This window comes from Fukomys damarensis, unplaced genomic scaffold, assembly GCF_012274545.1.
Source record: "Fukomys damarensis isolate Sample0158 unplaced genomic scaffold, DMR_v1.0_HiC HiC_scaffold_14, whole genome shotgun sequence".
Lineage (NCBI taxonomy): Eukaryota > Metazoa > Chordata > Mammalia > Rodentia > Bathyergidae > Fukomys > Fukomys damarensis.
The window spans coordinates 41616924-41637937 of NW_022900926.1; the positions used below are offsets into that span (position 1 = coordinate 41616924).

The 21014-nt window shown below is 35.9% G+C and overlaps 1 protein-coding gene across 3 annotated transcripts in view; it reads left to right on the plus strand.

Annotated features, from left to right (window-relative positions):
• Prkn (parkin RBR E3 ubiquitin protein ligase) overlaps nt 1-21014 on the plus strand; it is a 1339037-nt gene that overhangs the window by 921991 nt on the left and 396032 nt on the right. For all 3 annotated transcript variants that reach the window (XM_033763332.1, XM_033763333.1, XM_033763334.1), the window contains one exon: nt 9695-9831. In XM_033763332.1, coding sequence (XP_033619223.1) covers nt 9695-9831 — 137 coding nt within the window. The remainder of the gene's footprint in view (nt 1-9694; nt 9832-21014) is intronic.

Here is a 21014-nt window from a genome sequence, read left to right on the forward strand (position 1 = left end):
ATATATATATCCATTTAATGATACATCAGAAATTTTATAATCTCTCTTCATTTTGAGGTATGTTGATTGTGAATATGTTTTCAGTGTCCACAATCTTTGAGGACACTTCTTCACTTCAAATTACTCTAATTCACAGGACACTATTCTTCATGTCTCTCTGATAAAAGGGATAAAAGATCCAGCATTTTCTCACTTTCCTTTCACTCATTTCAAGAATGAATGCATGACCAGTATGAAATCAACTGTGTAAGGTTTTTAGGAGCTGGTAGCAAAAGATGTATCTTTTTTAAACCACTCTGTTGGTAATAATTTCTTATGTTAAATAGCTCCTAACATTCAGAGCTACTGGACTGATTCTGAGCACATTAATATTTCCTGTCATGAGATTTTGGAATACACCAGAGCAATTTATTTCACAGTGGGGTGCTTATCTAAACAAGATCTGTCTTCATATCTTTCTCAATTTAGCAGAATGCTTTTGCAGTGAATCTGGGCATTATCTGCTTCTAGCTGTTTTTCACAGAGGAAAAAACAAAGACAAGATATGTGCATGAGTTAATGTGTATTACAGACAGCATCTCCAACAGCTAAATTGTTGTGTCACACAGCAGCTCTATGCAAATGATGTGACCCAGAAATGATTTTATGTTAAATCTAGCTTTAACTTCTTTTACCATACATATTGATAGCCTCAACAGGATGTGCTTTGAGATTATAGTCCTGGAGCATTAGGGCACTTAGAAACATAATTCTGGTGATCCTTGAAATAAAAACTCCATTAATTAGAGGGTAGGGCAGTATTATGATCATTTTTCTTCCAAAAACTGAAGAGTCTTTGGAATTTTTAGTTTCCTTTTGCTATATGCAACCATTATTTCATTACAATTTACTCACTATTTAAAACTGTTTTCCTGTGTCTGTTTAATAATATAAATATCTTAGCAAGTAAAACAGGGATACTACAGGTGACAGCTTATCTTAAATTACTGCCAAAAATGGTTGACATCCTTGATTTTAACTTAATTCTATAAAAGTAAAGAATTTTATTTTTTATTTCTAATATCTGTTATTAATGTAATGTTGTAATGTTTATAATCTGGCACTTTAAGAAGCTGATGGGCTACATTTGGTTCAATCTATCAATAGTAATTATATATGGAAATGCAATACATAAGTTATATTAATGTCAAAAATTTTTTCAAGTTTTAAACCACTTGGGAGAAACTAATAAGTCCCTCCACAACCATGCTCTGTATTTTGTCTTTCATAGCCTATTTATCATCAAGGGCTCCCAAAATTATAAATATCAGAGCCAGCCACACTTCAGATATTATATAAACCTACAACACACACTAATGTTTATGACTTATAGAAGCAGTATTCTCTTTTTAGTTTCATTTTTAATTCATGGAGAATTGGAATCTTTGCAAGGTTGAGAGGATACTATGAAAACAGGCAGCATGGCTCCCTAACGTTACCTAGTTCTCTAGTCCATCTTAAGTGTTTTCACATATTATTCTCTAGTTTCTTGGTCAAGTTAACTCATTTTTACTTTTAGCCTTAGTTCATCTTTTCCTTCACTTGGAGACATCCTCTGCCTTACCAATATTAGATCTAATTGTTTCCTGTTAGTCATCTCCAAGTGACCACTTTGTTTCACTAGTGACCACTAGAGCAGCAATGTGAGTCCCTCCCTCAAGTCTCGCACAAGAGCCAGAACACAATCGCTTCACAGTTAGGCTGTGGTGATTGAGTCAGAAGAGCCAATGTACATAGATAAAGCAGGTTGAGCACAGTCCAGGTGACATGTATAAAATGCTTACTTGACTAGAAAAACAATGTTTTCTAGATGTAAACATACAGGAAGCTAGGAAGTGCATGAATGGGAGGATCAGAGACAAAGTTTTCAAGGAAAAACCTCTGGGAAGATGTTGGACTGGAGCTTAACCTTGACATTTTTTTGGAAAAAAATATATATAGATATGAAGAATCTTGCACATACAGATAAGAGCATAAGGAAAAAAGAAGAGGAGAGCCTGGCCTAAGAGAAACAGAATTTCTGACCAAAAAGTGGAGAGAAATTTTGTGAGGCTGCTCCAGTTTATGGAGGGCTCTGAAAGTCAAAATGTAAACCTGGGACACGATTTTATTGGTAGTAACTAGTTCATATTTTGGAGCTAAGAGCCACCATGATGCAAACAGTTTTAGGACACTACTGATACTATAGCTAGAGTGTTCTTTTTGGTGTGGTTGAGGGTGGTAGGGAGGAAGTGGAGACAGTCTGTGTGCTGATGTAGATCTCAGCCACAGCGATGTAGTGAGACTGGAAGACTCAGATACACCTATGTTTTCAAGCCCTAACATGTTTGCTTTGGAAAGCATCACCCATTTGCCACTTTGTATCTTTACTTAACTAGTTTTATAGCCCTTATTTTGTAGGTAATCTTAAAATCAGCATATATGTCTTGGAAAGAAATATGTATGAAACAGAAAAAGTTTCCGCTACTTGAAATTTTCATATTTCTCTTCATGATAGTACATGATCAAGTTAACAACAGAGATGTAGTTAGTTTAATAGTGGGATTTTAAATAAAGCCCGATATATCTACAAGGAAATGCCACCTAAGGCATAAAATCAAGTTGTTGCTCAGGGATAAAGCTGCACATTAATGACAGGGGTGTTTGCAGTATTGAGGGGGCAGATATTGGTGGGATCAAACTTTGAAACTAATGCTGAGGTCAGAACTGCTCTTTGATTTGGTAACATTTAGTGCCACAGATGGGATGTAAAATTACTGAATAAGGATTTAAGATGGAAAGAGAATTTTAGGAAAGGAGATTGCTATGATTTAGACCTGAAACATCCCCCAATGGGCCATGTGTTAAAGGCTTGCTGCCCAGCTTGGCATTGCTAAAAGTTGTAGAACCTTTAAGCAATGGAACCTACTGAGAGGAAATGAAATCCCTAGGAATGTCCCCTTGTGCCCCAGGCCTTTCCTCTTCCACTCTTGCTTCCCAGCCACCATGAAGTGACCAGGCTTCCTAAACCACATGGTCCTGCCATGAGGTATTGTGCTGCTAAAGACCAAAGCAACAGAGCCAATTGATTATGGCTGAAACTTCCAAACCTTTGAGACAAGATAAACCTTTTTCAATTACAAGTAGGTTTATCCTATGTATTTGTTACAATAAGAACAAAATACATTACTACAGGCTAGCAGAAGAGGCTATGTTTTCTTAACACTTTCTAATGTTATTTTTAATATTTCTAATGTAATATTTCATATTATATTTGCTAAAATCTCCCCCCAACACACAAAAAGAAGAGGCATTTAGTTTGTTCAGTATTTTCTCTCAATATGGCTTGAATGCATGGAGACATGAGTTGTCTCAGAACCCCTTCCTCCATCTCTAAATATAGGTCTGTTTTCTTTGAACTCATCCTTATGATAGCACTTAACACACTATGACTCAATTCCTCATGTCTTCAGCCCTATAGAACTGACTTCTGAGGGGATAGACTATGTGTTATAGCCTGTATTAGGATGTCCCCTCAAAGCTCCATGTGCTCATAGGTGTGGCTTTTCAGTTGGCTGGATCTAGGGTATGTAAGACTGAGATTAAGAGTGTGCACTACTAAACTACTCCACTGCTTGGTTTAGCATAGTTCTAGGTGTGGATAATGGGAAGGCCCACCTTTTAGGAACCACCGATAAAGCTTGTAGCATAGATTAAATAAAAGGGAAAGGGAGGCTTGCTTGCTCTTCTATGGACTCTTTCTCCTCTACAATGCTTCTCTGCCATGGCACCCTGCCTTGGAGCCAGAAGACTACTGACTGAAACCTCTACAAACTGTGAGATGTTTCCTTCTTTAACTTGTGGATATCAGGTATTTTTGTCCCACCAATGAGAACAGTAAGAAAGGCACCATCCTTGTTCACTTGTATCGAGTAATGACATAGTAATGACTAGCGCATAGTGGCTCTCCTACAATATTGGCAAAGAGGGTGAATGAAAAATGTGGACAAGAAGAATTTGTTTGGGTACATTGTCTATACTGAAATTCTACAAATAAGCTCAGAGAACCAATAAAGCAAATTTCTTTTGACATAGTAGGCTGGACTAAATGAATAAGTCAGACATGAGCAGAACAGGCAAGAATCAATTGGAAGGGGTAGTTAATGAGGTTGTTCAGAATCTGCCAGAGCCTTAATAGGACTCTGGCTCTATGCAGACTAATGGGCAAATGAACTTATTTTAGGATTTTAAACTTGGCTGCTGGAAGGAATTTTGAAGGTCATTCAACTGTTGAAGCTTATTTTAATTTTTGATTTTCTATCAGTTGAGACTATCAATTAGTATCTTGGATCAGGAACCTCTCCAGTGACAGGGATTGCTCACTTGACTAACTTGAATAACGAATTCCTACAACATATTTGTGCCTGAACGCCAACTCTAGCTTTTCTGTGAGCAGGCGCCATGTTGGAGATTCCTTCGTTAGTAGTGCATTTAGCAGTTAATAGATTATTTTGCTAAGTACAGGTTACACTAAAATGCATTTGTTTTCTAAAATTTCAGTTGTTTATTATTTGGTTAATAAGCTATCTCCAGCTAAATGTAATTTAAAGTGACAATTGTTAAAGTGATACATTCTAGTTATTTAATGGTGTAACTTTTCTCCTCTAATTATTTTTATCTAATAAAATGCTATACTGAGTTCCCAGGGGTCAGAGCTATCCATGTACAGAGTTAGTAGAGAGCTTTGAAAGACTGCTACCTGGAATATAGAATCTATGTTAGTGTTCCACAAATGAAATACAGTAAAAATAACATGTAAATTTGTAAGGGTCAAATGTTTGCTAAATTGAAAGATTTTTTTCTCCCATCAATTTCCAGAAGGGGTTTTCACTTAAGTTGCTTTATTGTAACCTGCATGCTTTTCTTGTGATTCTACTATATATAGGTATAGGTATTCGTATAAGTATAGGAATTGTTATATATAATTTTTCAGTTTTGGGGGAGCTAATGAAGAGATCTGATCTCCATACATTGAAATCTGATCCTCCATCAATGCCATTTACTACTCTCAGGAGTTTATCTCTGACATGCTTCCTAAATGTGGTTTCTTCATCCTCTGAGCCTATACTCGTTACATGCTATTAACACATTTCTCTGTGACTGAGTGGTCTAAGGAAGAAGTGATTGTTGTCTTGCACTATTCCAGTGGGTCGGGAATTTGGGAGGGTTTAGCAGCATAGTTTTTTCCCGCCTCAGGCTGTTTCCTGAAGTTAGAGTCAGGGTGGCAGCCAGGGCTATGACCATCTCTGAGCTTGCCATGGGATGGAGAAAACTGAGTCAATAAAGTGGCTGCCAAGTTAGTTCTAGCCATGGGCAGGAGACCTTAGTTCCTCACCAGATGGGCTGCTCCATTGCTACTTGAATGTCTCATGCTGTGGTTACACACTTTCTGTAGGGCTCATAATGTCAGAGAGCACAGACAGAAGCTGAGTGACTTTTCTGATCGACTCTTGAAGACACATTACTGACGTTTCCGTATTTGTCCTCATGTACATAGATCAACCCACTCATTGTGAAAAGAAATGACACAGGAGTCAAGGATCATGGGAAAACATCTTGGAGGCTATTTACCACACAACCTGCTAATATTTTCTACACCTGTAACTTAAAATACTCAGCTCTGTCTAACAACTATTTCTATCCCCCACCCCCATGTCTCTACCAGATTTGTGTTTCCCTATGAGTTTAGACTTAGCTCCTTATCTTACATGTCTTGAAATTTCTAGCACATTGTATTCAACATATGCCACATTCATTGAGAAGTTGGGGCCAGTTTGTCTCTCAATAAGTGAAGAGGCACATGCAGGAAAAATAACAGATGAAGAGAGAAACATATTTTGATGCAGAAAGGGAGAGCATGAAAAATGAAGTAGAATGCAGATTAAACTTCACGTGCTACTAAGTAAATATAAAAACATTTTTACAGATCCTAGAGTTTATTATCCTAGAGATTATCAGAGTTTATATGTTTGGATTATTGTGCGGTGACATTTTACTTTATGTAATGCATGTGGATGATTTGCTGCTTTTGTTTTTACTTAAACTTCTTCAATTACACTTACTATTCTGTGAATAAAGGGTCTCTGGATTACTCTTTTAATGAAAACATAGAAATCATTGCTTACAAATAATTCTTCAATAATTTTAAGCAAGTCATTTATAATTCTTTGTACATATGATTAGAGAACTTTATTTAACCTTTAATTAACTGCTCTATAACCTGGTAAAATCATTTGTAGATTGATCAATTAACATTTATAGATAATTTAAGCAAAGGGCATAGAGGAATGTCAGGAGGAACAAAAGACCCATGAGAAAAAAAAGTCCTGGAAAGTCCTCTTCAAAAATGTCACTCCCATCCATCTCTTCGTTTCCATCCCCGTAGTCACCACCACATTGTAGTACAGTTCTTTACTAGCTTGTGTCTCAATTGCAAAAATGACCTTCCAATAGTTCTCACTACTTGCAGCTTCTTTCCTTCCAAACTTTTTTCAGGGTGAAACTTATTAAAAATTTACCCTCCCATGCTTAAAAACTTCCTTAGTCTGCTGGGCTGTCATAACAAAATACCGGAATTTGGGTAGCTGATAAACAATAGAAATTTATTTCTGGAGTTTAGAAAGTCCAAGATTCAGTTACTAGCAGATTTAGAGCCAGATGAGACTCTACTTCCTGCTTCCTGAAGAGGGTCTTCTCACTGTGTCTTCACATGATGGAAGGAGCAAGGGAGACTTCCAGGGTTGCTTTCATAGGCAGTAATTCCATTTGTGAGTGTTCCACCCTCAGGACCTAATGCTTCCCCAAACTCTACTTCCCACTACAATTATGATTGGTAGTAAAAATTTCAACACACGAACATGGAGAAGACACAAATATTCAGACCGCAGCAGAAACCTTCAGTTGGTCCCACAATCTAGAGTTGCTCCCATCTTCAACCAGATCTGGTATTGTCCTCAAACCTTTTCATTCCTTCTCCCACTCTCTTCCTGATGAATCCTTTCCATCACCCCACATGATTGTCTTATTTCAAGAATTCTTACTGGGCATGGTGGCGCGCGCCTATAATCCCAGCCCTCAGGAGGCTGAGGCAGGAGAATCGCTGTGAGTTCAAGACCAGCCTGGGCTACATAGTGAGTTCCAGGTCAGTCTCAACTACATAGTAAGACCCTGTCTCAAAACAAACAAACACACAAAAAAAGCATACTTCTCTATGTCTGTTTTCTCTTTACCCCGAAGCACTTTTCTTTTCAGTGATCCAGTATCAATCAATCTCCTTCCTTTAGATACATCTCAGACTCTTTAGTGGAGCGATTCTGACTCATTGATTCTTCCTTCTTGTAACTTCTGTGCCACCAAAGTTTGATGTCTGCATGTCTTTCCTCATGCAAATTTTACATCCACATTTTTAAGTCACTATAACTGATTGCTAATATTTTATAAGTTTTATTTTTGCTTCCTCTACAGGGTTGTCTCTCAGCTTTCTTTTATTCTTATTCTACATATGAACATTTTTACAGATGTTCTAATATTTTCTTCAGAGTTTCCGCATGTTGAGACCAGATTAGGTATCTACAAGACTTAGTCTGCCACTTTGCTAAAGAAAAATAGAGAATAATTTTCACATTGCTTATATCTGAAAAAAGAAGGTAAAATAGAGCTAATAGACTGGGTCACAGAGTGAATAAAACAGATATGTACATGTGTATGTAGTGGGGTGACGGGTGAGAAATAGGAAAATGTTATATTTTATCATCTTCAGAGGAAAGTTATTGAAAGGGGAAAGACTGAAAGTTCAGAGTAGTTAATGCCTAGTTAAATTATGGCCCTGGAAGTAGGAATGAAGCTATAAAAGAACTTCAGTAGGTTCAGAGAAGGGACACACATTAGGGACTCTTGTTCAGGATAAGCTGACCAATCATTAATAGCTGTGTATGTTAGCATTTCAAGAATTGTTTTTCCACTTTATTTTGTTTTAGATATTCCCTTACAATAAGTGAAATAATAGAATTTTGAAAACCTTTTAGTTGCTAAGAAACTATCTTCTATGATATTAATATTTAATATTAATTCTGCTAGTGAAAGGGCTTTTGAAGAGCTTTTATAGCTGCTAAAATTGGGTATAAATGAAGTTGTCTATTTTGTATTTTGTTATCATTGCATAGGGAATAGACTTATCTAAATAGACTCCAATTACTTTCTTGCTATTAAGATTGCCTTGGGCTGATCTCAAGTTAATATACTCAATTTTTTTCTTTTTGACATAAACATGTGTGCTTCATTTGCCAGCAAAACCACATGATTTTTCAGTAGATTTTGTTTCCTATAAAATGTTTTAAGGGAATTCAAAAATTTGTATAGTGTATTGATTAACAATTCTCTAATCATAATTTGATAAACTGAATATTTGATTTAAATGGAGGTGGCAGAATAGACAGTCTTACTGCAGAAAAAATCTTACTGGATGATTTTTATTTCTAAATCTACTCATCCATTTTCTTGCAACATATGACTGACTATTGAACATGCCTATTTTGTTGGAATCATAAGTTTTGTTTTAACTTTGAGGAAGTTCAAATACAATATATCATTAAAATTAAATTCAAGAGACATTTATTTAAAATCTTACAATGCTTTGTAGTACGGTAATACCAACATAGACACAGTACCTACCTACTTTTAAAGGACCATATATATAGGAGAGAAGAAATAAATCAATATTATGATATTATGAAATGTATCAATATGATACAATAATGGGACAGTAGAAGCAAATAAAATGGATGTGGTAATTTAGTAGATTAATTGGGGATTATGAAGTGGGGAACACTTGTAGAAAATGATTATACTTAAATCTGAGTTTTAAACAATTGATCAATAAGTATATTGACATAAAAATATAAAATTAGTAATGTCAGCATTATGCATAGTTCATAGAGTACCTCCAATGTTTAGATTTAGCCTTGATACCTGTTATGGCCTCTGTCTAAATGTCCTCTCAAAGCCTCCTGCAGTCATATGTTGGCCTTTTCAGAAGTAGCTGGAACTGGAGTGTGTGATGCTGAGATCAAGTATGCAAGTGATGCTGGGATCAAGGGTTTGTGATTACTAAATTAGTCCACTGATTGGTTTAGTATAGTTCTAGGGGTGGATAACGGTAAAGCCCTCCCTGGGTGTGATGAGTGCTACTTGCCATAATGGTAGGTAGACTGAGTAGAATATAATGTATAGAAAGAGGGCTGCTGCTTTTGCTTGTTGCTTGCTTCTTATAGCCTGCTGCTTGTCCTACATTCTGATTGCTGTGAACTGTTTTTCCTCTGTAATGCCCTTCTGTCATGCCACCTTGCCTTGGAGCTAGCCAACATGAACAGAAACCACTACAAACTGTGAGCCAAATCAGTCTTTCTTTCTTTAATTTTGGGTGCCAACTGTTATGTCTCAGCAATGAGAAAAGTGCCTAAGACAATATGTATAAGCTCAAGATTAAGCAGCCCAGGTCTTTGTATACAGTGTGGTCTAAGTGGCTTTATGCTCTAAGCAGGACTACAGAAATCATTTGAAAGGATGCTTATTTTTTCAACCCATTGCAGTCTAATAGAAAGCATCTTTATCTTTGCAGGAGCCCTGTCCTGGTTTTCCAGTGTAATCATCGCCATGTGATTTGCTTAGACTGTTTCCACTTGTACTGTGTGACCAGACTCAATGATCGGCAGTTTGTCCATGACCCTGAGCTTGGCTACTCCCTGCCTTGCGTGGGTAAGTCTAGATCTTTATTTCTTTTTTTTTTCTTTTTTTTTTTTTTTTTTTTTTTTTTTTTTTTTTTTTTTTTTTGCCATTTCTAATGCTAATTGAATGAAGAAGAACCACTGAAGTAAAACTACCTTACGTGTATCTAATTAGTAGCCCAAGGATTGGAAATTTAAATTTGGTCACTACTGGGTAAGAAACATTCATGGCTAGATTGCAAAAGATAAAATATCACAGATATGGCCAGGGATTTAGCTCAGCGGTTCGGTGGCCTGCCGTGCAAGCGCAAGGACCCAAGTTCAATCCCTGGTACAAAAAAAAAAATCACAGATACTGTGTTGAACTGGAAAATGTATATTTTGTATTAAATCCTGGAAAATATAACTTAGGAAAGGTACAAAACATGCTGAGGATAGATTAACCCTACAAGTTCTGGATTTGCAGCATTTTCAGTCAAATTTTAAACTGGTACCCAACACTAAAAATGGTAAGGATATACTCCATATTTATGAAAGAACATATTTGAAAAAGAAATTAAAGAAGAATGAGTTAAAGCTGAAGTATTTAAGATTTAATATACTTTTTGCTTTTTAACATTAATTTTTTTTTTGTACCGGGGATCGAACTTCGGTCCTTGTACTTACCAGTCAGGCAGCAGCACCATTGAACTAAATTCCTGGTTCTAACATTAAAATTTTTTTACTTGTGCTGTACTATTATTACAATTATTACATACATTATTAATTTTTTAAATTGTTCTTTTGAGACAGGGTTTCACTATGTAGTTCAGGCTCACCTTAAACTCACTATGTAGCCTGTGCTGGCTTTGAACTCACAATGATTCTCCATCCTCTGCCTCCTGAGTTCTGGGGTTATAGGTGTGCACCACCAAACTGGGCCTTACATATATTATTTTTAATTGAATTGAAAATAATGTAACATACAATTAACCATTTAAAGTGAATGATTCTGTGGCATTTGGTTCATTGACAATACTATACTGCACTACCTCTCTCTAGTTTCAAAATGTTTTCCTCATCACAGAAGAACACCTCATTCTCATGAAGCAATTACTCCCTTTTACTCTTGCCCCAGTACCTGTACATCACTAATCTGCTTTATGTCTCTGTAAGTATTAATATTATGGCTATTTTCTAAACATGGAATCAAACAGTGTGTGATCTTTATCTCCCTTATTTATTCAACATAATTTTTGTTTTGAGATTCAGCCATATTGTGGCTATGTCAATACTTCTTCTTATGGCTAAATAACATTCCATTATATGGCTTCACTGTAATATGTTTATCCATTAATCTGTTAATAGGAATTTGTGTTGTTTCCACCTTTTGACTATTATTAATAATGCTACCATGAACACTTATCTGTGTGGACACGTGTCTTTGTATCTCTAGAAGAATTCTGTGTTTAACCTTTTCTTTGTAAGGATTTTTTGTTTTGTTTTGTTTTGTACTGGGGATTGAACTCAGGTCCCTGTGCTTGTGAGGCAGATGGTAGAACCACTGAGCTAAATCCCCAGCCCTGTGTTTAACCTTTTGAAACATTAGTAAATTGTCCACAGCTATGACACCATTTCATATTCCACCACCTTCCTATATTTCTTATTCCTCCACCTCCTTGTCAGTACTTGTTATTGTCTTTTTTAAACTAGTCATTTTAGGGAGTGTGAAGTAATATCATACAGGGTATTTGATTTTCATTTCTCTGATTATTGTCAATGTTGAATATTTTCTCATGTATATTTTTCATTTATACTCGTTACCAGGAATATTTACTCAAGTGCTTTTCTCATTTTTAAACAAGGTGGTTTTTCCTCTTGTTTTGAGTTGTAAGAGTCTTGAAATATTCTTGAAGTTAGAACTTTATCAGATTTAAGATTTACAAGTATGCCCTCCATTCTACAGGTTGTCTACACTTTTCTGTTAATGTTCTTTGATTAAAAAATAGTTTTGAATTGGAATGAAGCCAAATGTATTTATTTTTCTTTTATTTTTTTGATAAGAAGTATAACAATCTCTTGACATAAACAGTATTATAGTGATTTATGCCACGTTTTCTTCTAACAGCTTACCTCTCCTATTAGGTCATTGATCTATTTTGAGCTAAATTTTATGTGGAATATAACAGAAGTTCCTACCTCACTGCAAATGTACTTTAATGACTTTGAAGCAATTAAATATCCTTCTTTGATTTTGTAAACTTTAGTTTGAAACTATGTTCTACTTCCATTCAGTGGTCAAGTTTAAGTTCAATTTCTTTCAATACTCAGTTTTATGATCAATCATAACTGCAAAACATGTACCTCCAAATGACACAGATTCAAACAGAACAGGGTAATTGTATTGTTGACTTCAAGTCATGACACTTCTACAATGTCTACCAATAAAACAGGATTTTTTATTAATTTTCACATAGCATATGTTTCACTCTATCAAGGAAAACTAACTGGAAGGTATTGTATTTTTATACTTTTAACAAAAGCTTTCAAAATCCAGAGAAATAATCATTTACAGAATGACACTCTTTTTAATGAGGTAATTTTGTATTGCTAAATTATTTTGTTCAGTAAAGTACATACCACTGAAACATTTCTAAATACTCATTTATAAGTCTTCATACTTGACACTTTTTAATGACCAGTTTCAGTTTTCACTCATTTTTAAATGTTGACCTTTTTATCATAGAAAATTTCACACCTACAAAAGTAAAGAAAAATACTACAATAAACCATATAAAGTTCATTAGCCAGGCTTTGTAACCTATCAGGGTTTGTAGTTTTTTCTCATGATTCTTGTCCAGTAATGTAGAGCCAGACACTTTTCTGGAAGTTCTAATTCCAGTCAATAGCATGAGCCCACAGAGATCAGTGTGCTCAATGCTCATTGTTTCTTCATTGCTCACTGTTCCTACAATAGTTGTAAAAGTTATATCATTTTCTTAGTTCAAATTAAGTTTATGGAAGTTTCATTCAAAACAATATTGTTGCTGTTTTCTCCCTCATCTAAAAAACTCTCATTACTTAGTGATATCAGCAGTTATTCATATACTCTTTTCTCGGCCTCACTTTTTTCACTCTAAATTTTATATTTATGCTAAAGATCAGTTCTAAGTAGTACATTTTTGTTCATTTAAAAATATTGCATCATTGAATTCCATTGTATCAATATAATTTACTTTCCTGTTATTGTTGGACATTTAGTTTTCATTTTTTTATTACAAATATTGCTACGACTAATACAGCTACGTGCACACATATTTTCATTTTGTCAGAGCATCATTGAGATAGATTGCCTGTAGGAGGTGTTACTGCACAAAAAAGAAAATGTGTACTTATTTTACTGTTTTAAAATTCCCTTCTCAGTAGCTGTCACTTTTCATTCCCACCTACAAGGCTAAGAACAGCAGCCACTGCACTGCCTTACCAGTGGAGGATCTGGAAAGTTTTGTGGTTTTTTTTGTTTGTTTGTTTGATTGTTTTGTTTTGTTTTTTTCTAGTTATATGAGATATGGGATTTGTGTTTTTTTTATTTTAAAGAAAATGAAGCACCTTTTTTTTAAATTTGTTTAAGATGCTTTTGGTTTTTTCCCCTATTGTTTTAAAAGTATCACCTTTATTTCAAGGGACACATTAGTGAAGATGTTCTTAGCAAAAACATTATGTATGTAGCATACCACTGGCAGCCCTTTTAGTCACAGCAAAGGTTAGTAAACCTGGACCACTTAATTTTATATAAAGCGTGTGTGTGAATTGGCTTTAGTTTTGCTCATTCTTTGCTACGAGATAACTAACAACCTCTGTGAGAAACGCTTTGCCTGCTCAAGCTCTACCTCATTAAAATGCATCGTCTAGATTCAGCTACAGTCTATTTGTGATTTAAATACCTTTTTGAACCTTAATTATTCAATTTTTAAGTGATTTATCGACATCCTTACACTATTAGAAACTTAGAATGCTTCCCCACATTATGTGAAAGGAGACTTCCAAATGTTAGAGAATGTGTGTGTGTGTGTGTGTATTTATTTGTGTGCAAAAACTAACTAGATTGTCTTTATATTTGCTCAACAGAGACTATCTTCATTTATTCCTTGCTTGGCATTATATGTGGTTCTAAGGGTACTGGTTTCATGTACTCCAATGACATAGTCCAGCCAGGGTCACTCCTCAAAGATGATGGGCCCTGTGACCTCAGTTTTGTTGTTTTTGCTTTCTGCTTGTGCCAACAGTATAGGTTCTGTCTTCAGTTGGTGGTTTCTTTGCAGGATTATTCTTAAGTCACTTATCTGTTTTATCAGATTAGCTTAGTTTAAATGAGACAATTTATCTATGATTGTTTTAGTCAAGGGCAGGTCATCTGCTGAAAACAATAGACAGGAGAGGGCATAGACTTCTGCTGTCCCCTGGTCCATTACACATGCTCAGTGGACACACAGACTAGGGCAGGAAAGGGTCCCAGAATCAGTCTGTACATGAAGTCTTCATGAAGGTTGTTTTCTATTTTAAAGAACAACTGTGTAAATCTCAATATTACCCCTTAAACTGATGAGTCATTTTGCACATAATTTATTGTCTACATTAATCCTCAGAGAAATCTGGTTCAAATCCTGGGCCTGAATCCCGCTGGCCTTGTAATGTTGGGCATGGGGCTCTAACTTTGGTATGTCTTGGTTTCATTTTAAGTGAAATGAGGATAATGCAATAGTACCCGTTTTATAACTTAATATGTAGCTGCATTACAATAATGATTTTAAAATGCTGCTAGGTTAAATGCTGAAAACAGTAATGCTTAGTCTTATTTAAACATATGTGTTCTTCCATAAAAGTGTATTTAATTTGTATGTGCATATATCTATATCTATTCACAGAGGAACATATGTTCGTATGAAAGTATAAAAACAATATGCTATCAGAAACAAGAATTGATTGACACATATTTTTCCCATAGTATAGTCTTCTCCCATCATGGGGTTAATTAAAACATTATTTCAATGTTTATGAATCTTATAAATAAAATATATTACTACTACATATGATTAGTGAAAATGACTGTGAACCCCACAAAGAAACTAAGAATGCATTGAAGGACAGCTTTATAAATATCAGCCCCTCTGGGGACCCATCTGTCCCCAGTGGTGCCATCAGGTACAGCAAAGTGGGCAATCCTGCCAGCTATGCCACACACAGGTCTGTTGGACATTTTCTTGAGGCTCCTGGCCAATGTCAGCAGTTCTGACTGTGCAAACATGACTGGGTCTTGAGAATCAAATCTTGGTGTTGTTTTAGTTTTGGGAACTTTATTTCTATGAAGAGAGGGTCCAGTTACCTTCTCATCATCAAAGTTTAAAATGCTTAGACAAATTGTTTAGGGCCATAGGATAGTGACCAGAAATTTTTGGATCAAGAAAAATTTAGGAGGATTTAGCCATGTGGTCAAGGCTACTTTATCCCTAAGTCTATTAATTCTGTTCAAGGACAAAGTTCTTGTCTATCCATGAGAAGCGGGTTACTCTGGTACTGGAATCTATACTTCTATACTTGAGTTTCCTGACACTGGGAGTTTGAATGAAATTATAAATGAGGCAGACTTCCTGGTGAATAAATTCTTTTAATTTTTTTGGTAACTGTAGTCCTGCCACTAAGGAATACAACCAACAAGCAAAAAAGCATATACGAAAGGACTTGTCAAATCCACATATTAGCACGAATCACATTGCTAGGCTGCCTGGTTACCACTCAAAGCTGAGTTGAAGGAGAAAATTCTCTTGTGCTGGTATATTTCTGAATTGTTCTAGCTTACCTGGTGGGAAATGCAGATATTTATCCCTTCCTCCTCTCTACCCTGCTTGATCCAAACAAAACGAACCTTTATCTGACCTTCATTATAGTCGCTTTAGTCTGGGAGAAACATGTAATAGTATTTGGACAGTAATGGTACTGGAAAACAATCTTTAAAAACTTAGGATCAATTTCTTAACTACTATTTGTCAGAAAACAGACAATTTTAATAGAATTAGCCACTCTCCAAGTTACATTGGTCCCATAGAAGCCATATAAGAATCTGTACATGTATGTTTCTCTATGTATATGTTTATGTGTATACATATGTATGTATTTATATTGCTAAAAGACCTACCTTTCAAATGTCCTGCTAAAAATATCCATATACATTCATTTTCTATCTATATCTAATGCCTTTTTCCAAGACATGTAAAATAAGATGTTCTATTTTTTCTCATAATCTAGTCTTTCAAGCCACTTCCAAACTCCTTGAGCTCACTTGAAGACTTTTATATTTTCATACTATGACTAATCAACAGTGAACCAATCTTTTTCACTGACAAAATTGTTATGATGAATAATTGAAACTGACTTAAAATTCCTTCCAACCGTGGACCCTCTCTCCTGATGTGAAATTCTCATTTGACCAGAATGTTTTTTATGTTTTTTGAGGTTAGGATGCTGAATTTTATTTCCCCATGAATAAAATGTGGATAATAGGGCTGGAGATTTAGCTCTGCAGTTCGGTGGCCTGCCTTGCAAGCGCAAAGGCCCGAGTTCGATCCCCGGCACCAATAAATAAATAAATAAATAAATAAATAAATAAATAAATAAATAAATGTGGATAATTATAGCTATTCCTGAGGGCTTACCATATATAAAGTACCATTCTTGATGCTTACAGATATGTGTTTATCTAGTCCTGCAAAAGTGTGCACATTCTGTGAGCAGCGTGTATTTTGCAGGGGAGACCATAACATTAAGAATTGCAAAACTGCTCCTTCTGCCAAGGTCCACTTTGCCTCAGAGTGATTTGATTGGATATCCAGCATAGGTCTTGCAATAAATGTTGACAGAATTGATAACAAGATTGGAAAGCACAGGTAAAGGAGCCCATTTCCAGAACCTCTGAGAAACCCTTGCATAAAAGTATTAACTGTGCGAAAAGCATAGTATCATTCCAAAATATTTACCATGTCTTTTTTGTGTCTACTATTATTAGCTTTCCATGTTAACAATTGTTTGAAATGCCAAGGGATCTTCTGTATCTGCTCTTAACACTGAGTGTCACTGCCTGCTTTAGTAAAGCTTCAGGAATTTAAGTTGATTTGTTTAAAAATGTTGTTCTAGAATTCACTTAATGAAGACTCTGCATAATGCATTTACTGTTCATCTATACTTAGCCCTAACAACACAGATTTCCTGTGGCCCTAGGGTTCTGAAGGAACAGCTCCTACCTTCGCTATGACATACCTTTGGTATTGCTACTAGTATCATCCAAATGTGTGTGTGTGTGTGTGTGTGTGTGTGTGTGTGTGTTTTAATTTGGAGATTTTTGTTATTGCTTAATATCTTACTTTTCTGCTCCCAAGACATTTTTCATATAATTCCATTTTTCATCTAACCTTGAATACAACTACCTTTCTATTAAATATGCTCACTCACTGCAGTCCATCAGGGCCTTGGATCTTTGCTGGCACTAGTATTTGTTTGTCTGATTACCTTGAGGTACAGAGATATTCCTGATGCCTGGAGAGTCAAAAAGCACAAGTTTGAGACAGCTAAGTTAGCTAGACAAACGTGAAATACAATAGAAGTGATTCTTTTCTTGACTGAAAAATTGATCTCCCAAATATACACAAAAAATCAACTCTATATTTCTTAAAACCATCTTGGGGAAAGAAAGGAAATATATTACTAGATAAATTATCTTAGAAGATATGCAGATGGGCAATACCCACATTAAAATTGCAACATAATTAGTTGCTATGGAATTATGACTTTAAAGCACAAAATAGAAAATGATTGGTACACATTCAAAAGAGATAAGAATATGAATTCATAAATTTCCAAAAAGCAAATTGACAATTCATTCTAATAAGCTCCAAGATATTAATAAAATGAGCAGAAGCCTATCAACACTCACATTTCTTATCTGTCTGTCTGTTTGTCTGCCTCTTTGGTATATGCAGCCTCTTCTACACCAGGTTCCTATATTTTGCATATTTGTAATAGTCATCATGGAAAGGCAGCTCCGAGATTGAAAGCAGAATTTAAATTCCTGATGTGTTTTCAATCCAAAGCCAGTATTCTTTCTGCCTCAAAATCAATTGAAATTAAATCAACCTTTTTATTTTCTAGGTTTAATGTTAAATTCCTTTTTGTATTGTTTTAGGAGGTGGGTTAGCAACTTTTTTAATTTTTATTTTTTCTAGTACATGTTTGCAGTATCTAAATATTATATGCCTTGAGAGGAATTGGTTCATACATAACACATCTTAATTCATGATTTAGCAATTTTGATGCCTCTTCTTTGATTTGAAATTATAAGGCAGTGTAAAACAGAAGTAGTCTACCTTCTCTAACCAAAGCAACACTGAATCACATTGGCTTCTCACAGTGATAATTTATTTCTACTATGCCAGCATAGGCAGGCTATATGCCTTTGCTACACACCATCATCCAGGACCTGGATTGCATCTTCTGCCACCTACTGATTCTGTCTCTTCATTGGCCTCCAGGTCCTTGCTGGGCCTTCTGCATGCAGTCAATTTGCACAAGACTGGAGCTAACCAATCTCCAACCTGGGGATAGCTTAAGGGCCCAACAAGGAGCTCCTAACTCCTTCCCACATTCCTTATAGCAGAATGCAATTCTTTGGGGCCAGCTAGCCAACCATACAGTGTGTGTACCGCGAGGGCTGGAAAGTGCCAGTGAGAGATAGGATATGGCCATGTGCCCAGGAGGAAAAGAAAGCAAGGCTGTAAACATTCAGTGTCCCTAATGCTGGTGCAGAGGATAGGGGAAAGGACGATTTATTGAATGGCTTTTTAGCTTTCCTCTCCCTGCCTGCAACAGGAGCAACACTCAATCAAGTCACTTCATTACCAGGAGTGACTGGTACATGGACAAGGACCAGAAAAAGAGCTGTAGAACAAAATTGATAGTGTTCCAGGGCTCATTCTAGCTAGATCAACGAGGGCCTGTCTGTTTGGTCATATGTCTGGCTTTGGAATTGCTGTCTTTGTAGAATCCTTCCTCAGAAACATCAATAGGATTTTATTCTTGTTTGAGGCACAAGTCTTTATTGAGCTGCAAAGGCAGTGGTTCTAGATACCTATGTGATTTGTCCCAGGATGATCATTCCCTTCACCTTCAGAAGGAGCCCCATGTCCAAGTGAACTTGAACCTGAGTCTTTGCTTGAATTTCTTTTTTCCAAACTGCCCTTTTCCATTTTTCTCATAATCTTATTAAGTGGTTAAACACAAAATTCCTAAAGGTTTGTTTGGTAAGGGCAAAAGTAAACCATTTTCAAATATAATATTATTTCTCATCCAAAGAGAAGTGAAAAGATGCCTGTAAATGTTTAAGAGAGCTGCAAGACTTGTTCAAAAATAGCTCTCCTTAGGCTCTTTTCTTTTGTTTATTAAAATATGTCTCCAAATTCCTTCATCCTGCCTTATAGCAGTCAGCACAATTTTTGAATCTGTGCTCAAAAAACTCTGCTCAAGCTGGAAGGATTATAAGAGTAGACAGTGATTATTAATTGACCTTTAAGTATATCAGTTTAAGTAGTTATGTAGTCTTAAATTTATGGGGACTCACATCATGCATGCACAATAATTCTTTGGACACCTTTACGTAGTGGAGGACTTATGCAATAATAGAGAGCCTTGGCAACAACCACTCAGACCAAGAGAAGGAACATTGTCAACATCCTACTCGCCTCCATGTAACTCCCCTGCCACAGGCTATTCCTGCTTCAGAATAACTACTGCCCTGACTTTACTTCATAGCATCACTGCCCATATGGACTTCACCAGACAATGTAAAGACTCTTTTTGAATGTAAAGACTGCTTTTGAATTTAATTGATGCTTGAAAGATTTTGCCAAGTTTTTATCTCTAGAAGCATGTAAATTCCAGTAGGACTCCTGGTCACAAAATTCTGAATAAATGTGCCTATTATTCTGATATTCAGAGTCTTCATTCTTCCTTTTGTTCATTTGTTGATTATGCTACCTCATGGCTCTCTGTGTTTATCTTCTTCATCTCCGTTGTTACCAGGTGTGAAACTAGTTTATCTTTTTCATCAATTAAATTTTGAGCAAACAGCCAGAGGTGTAAAGGCAAACTGCAAAAATGACCATAGAGTGTTGCTTGGCTTACTGAACTTTTGTGAGAATTAGAGTTGTATGATTAAGAAGCATGAAAAGCACAGATCATTGCCCTATTTGAATATCCTTCTTCCTTTATCATCATTGTATGTATCACTGTCATCAGCTTCACCTGTGTCTTGTGGGCAGAACCTTTTTCAGTTTGTCCTAAGGTTTGGATCAGAGCAGGTGAATCACTGAAAACTACAGAAACAGGAGCTGACTAAGCACTACCAGAATCACATGGCTGAGTGAAACACTGGAGACACATTATGCGACACACTTTACTCTCTCTAGTATCTCAGGAAAAGGGATGTGGATTGTACATTCACGGGCTACAGATTTGTTCACCTAGGCACAACTTTATTGTGGAAGAAAGCAGAACCATGTGTTGACTCTAGATAAAGAAAATTTAAGTTAGTTTGAGGCAGCAATTCCTTTACATTTTAAATACTGTACACACTTTCCAAGTCAGACAGATGTTTGTTTTTAAATTGGTCTAGTTATAGATGGTGCTCTTTCCTCACCTGCAGCACCAACATCGTCTAGAGGCAAATACTCAGAGCCTTCTGGTGCTATGTGCAGTATTGTATATCACACACACAAACATACTCAGTAACTGTGATAAAACTTTATCTTTCCTCACTATGTGATGTCTTGTGATAATGAAACCTCATGAATAGAAATTGGTATGATCTGGTGACCTCCGACCATCTTTGAAATAATTAATAATGTACTTGGGTTGATTTACATGTTCATGAGAGTTTAGACCATTGGTTCCTAAGCAGAACAATGAAAACATTTAATGTTTTGATTGCATACCAATTTAGCAGGAGGAGGAGTCATTTAATATTCTAATGCCCCTGTGGATATAAATACAGAATATCTGAACCAAGCAATTCTTTTTTTGTTGTTTTGTTTTGTTTTGCTTGTTTGTTTGTTTGTTTTTTGAGACAGGGTCTCACTGTGTAGTTGAAACTGACCTGGAACTCACTATGTAGCCCAGGCTGGTCTCGAACTC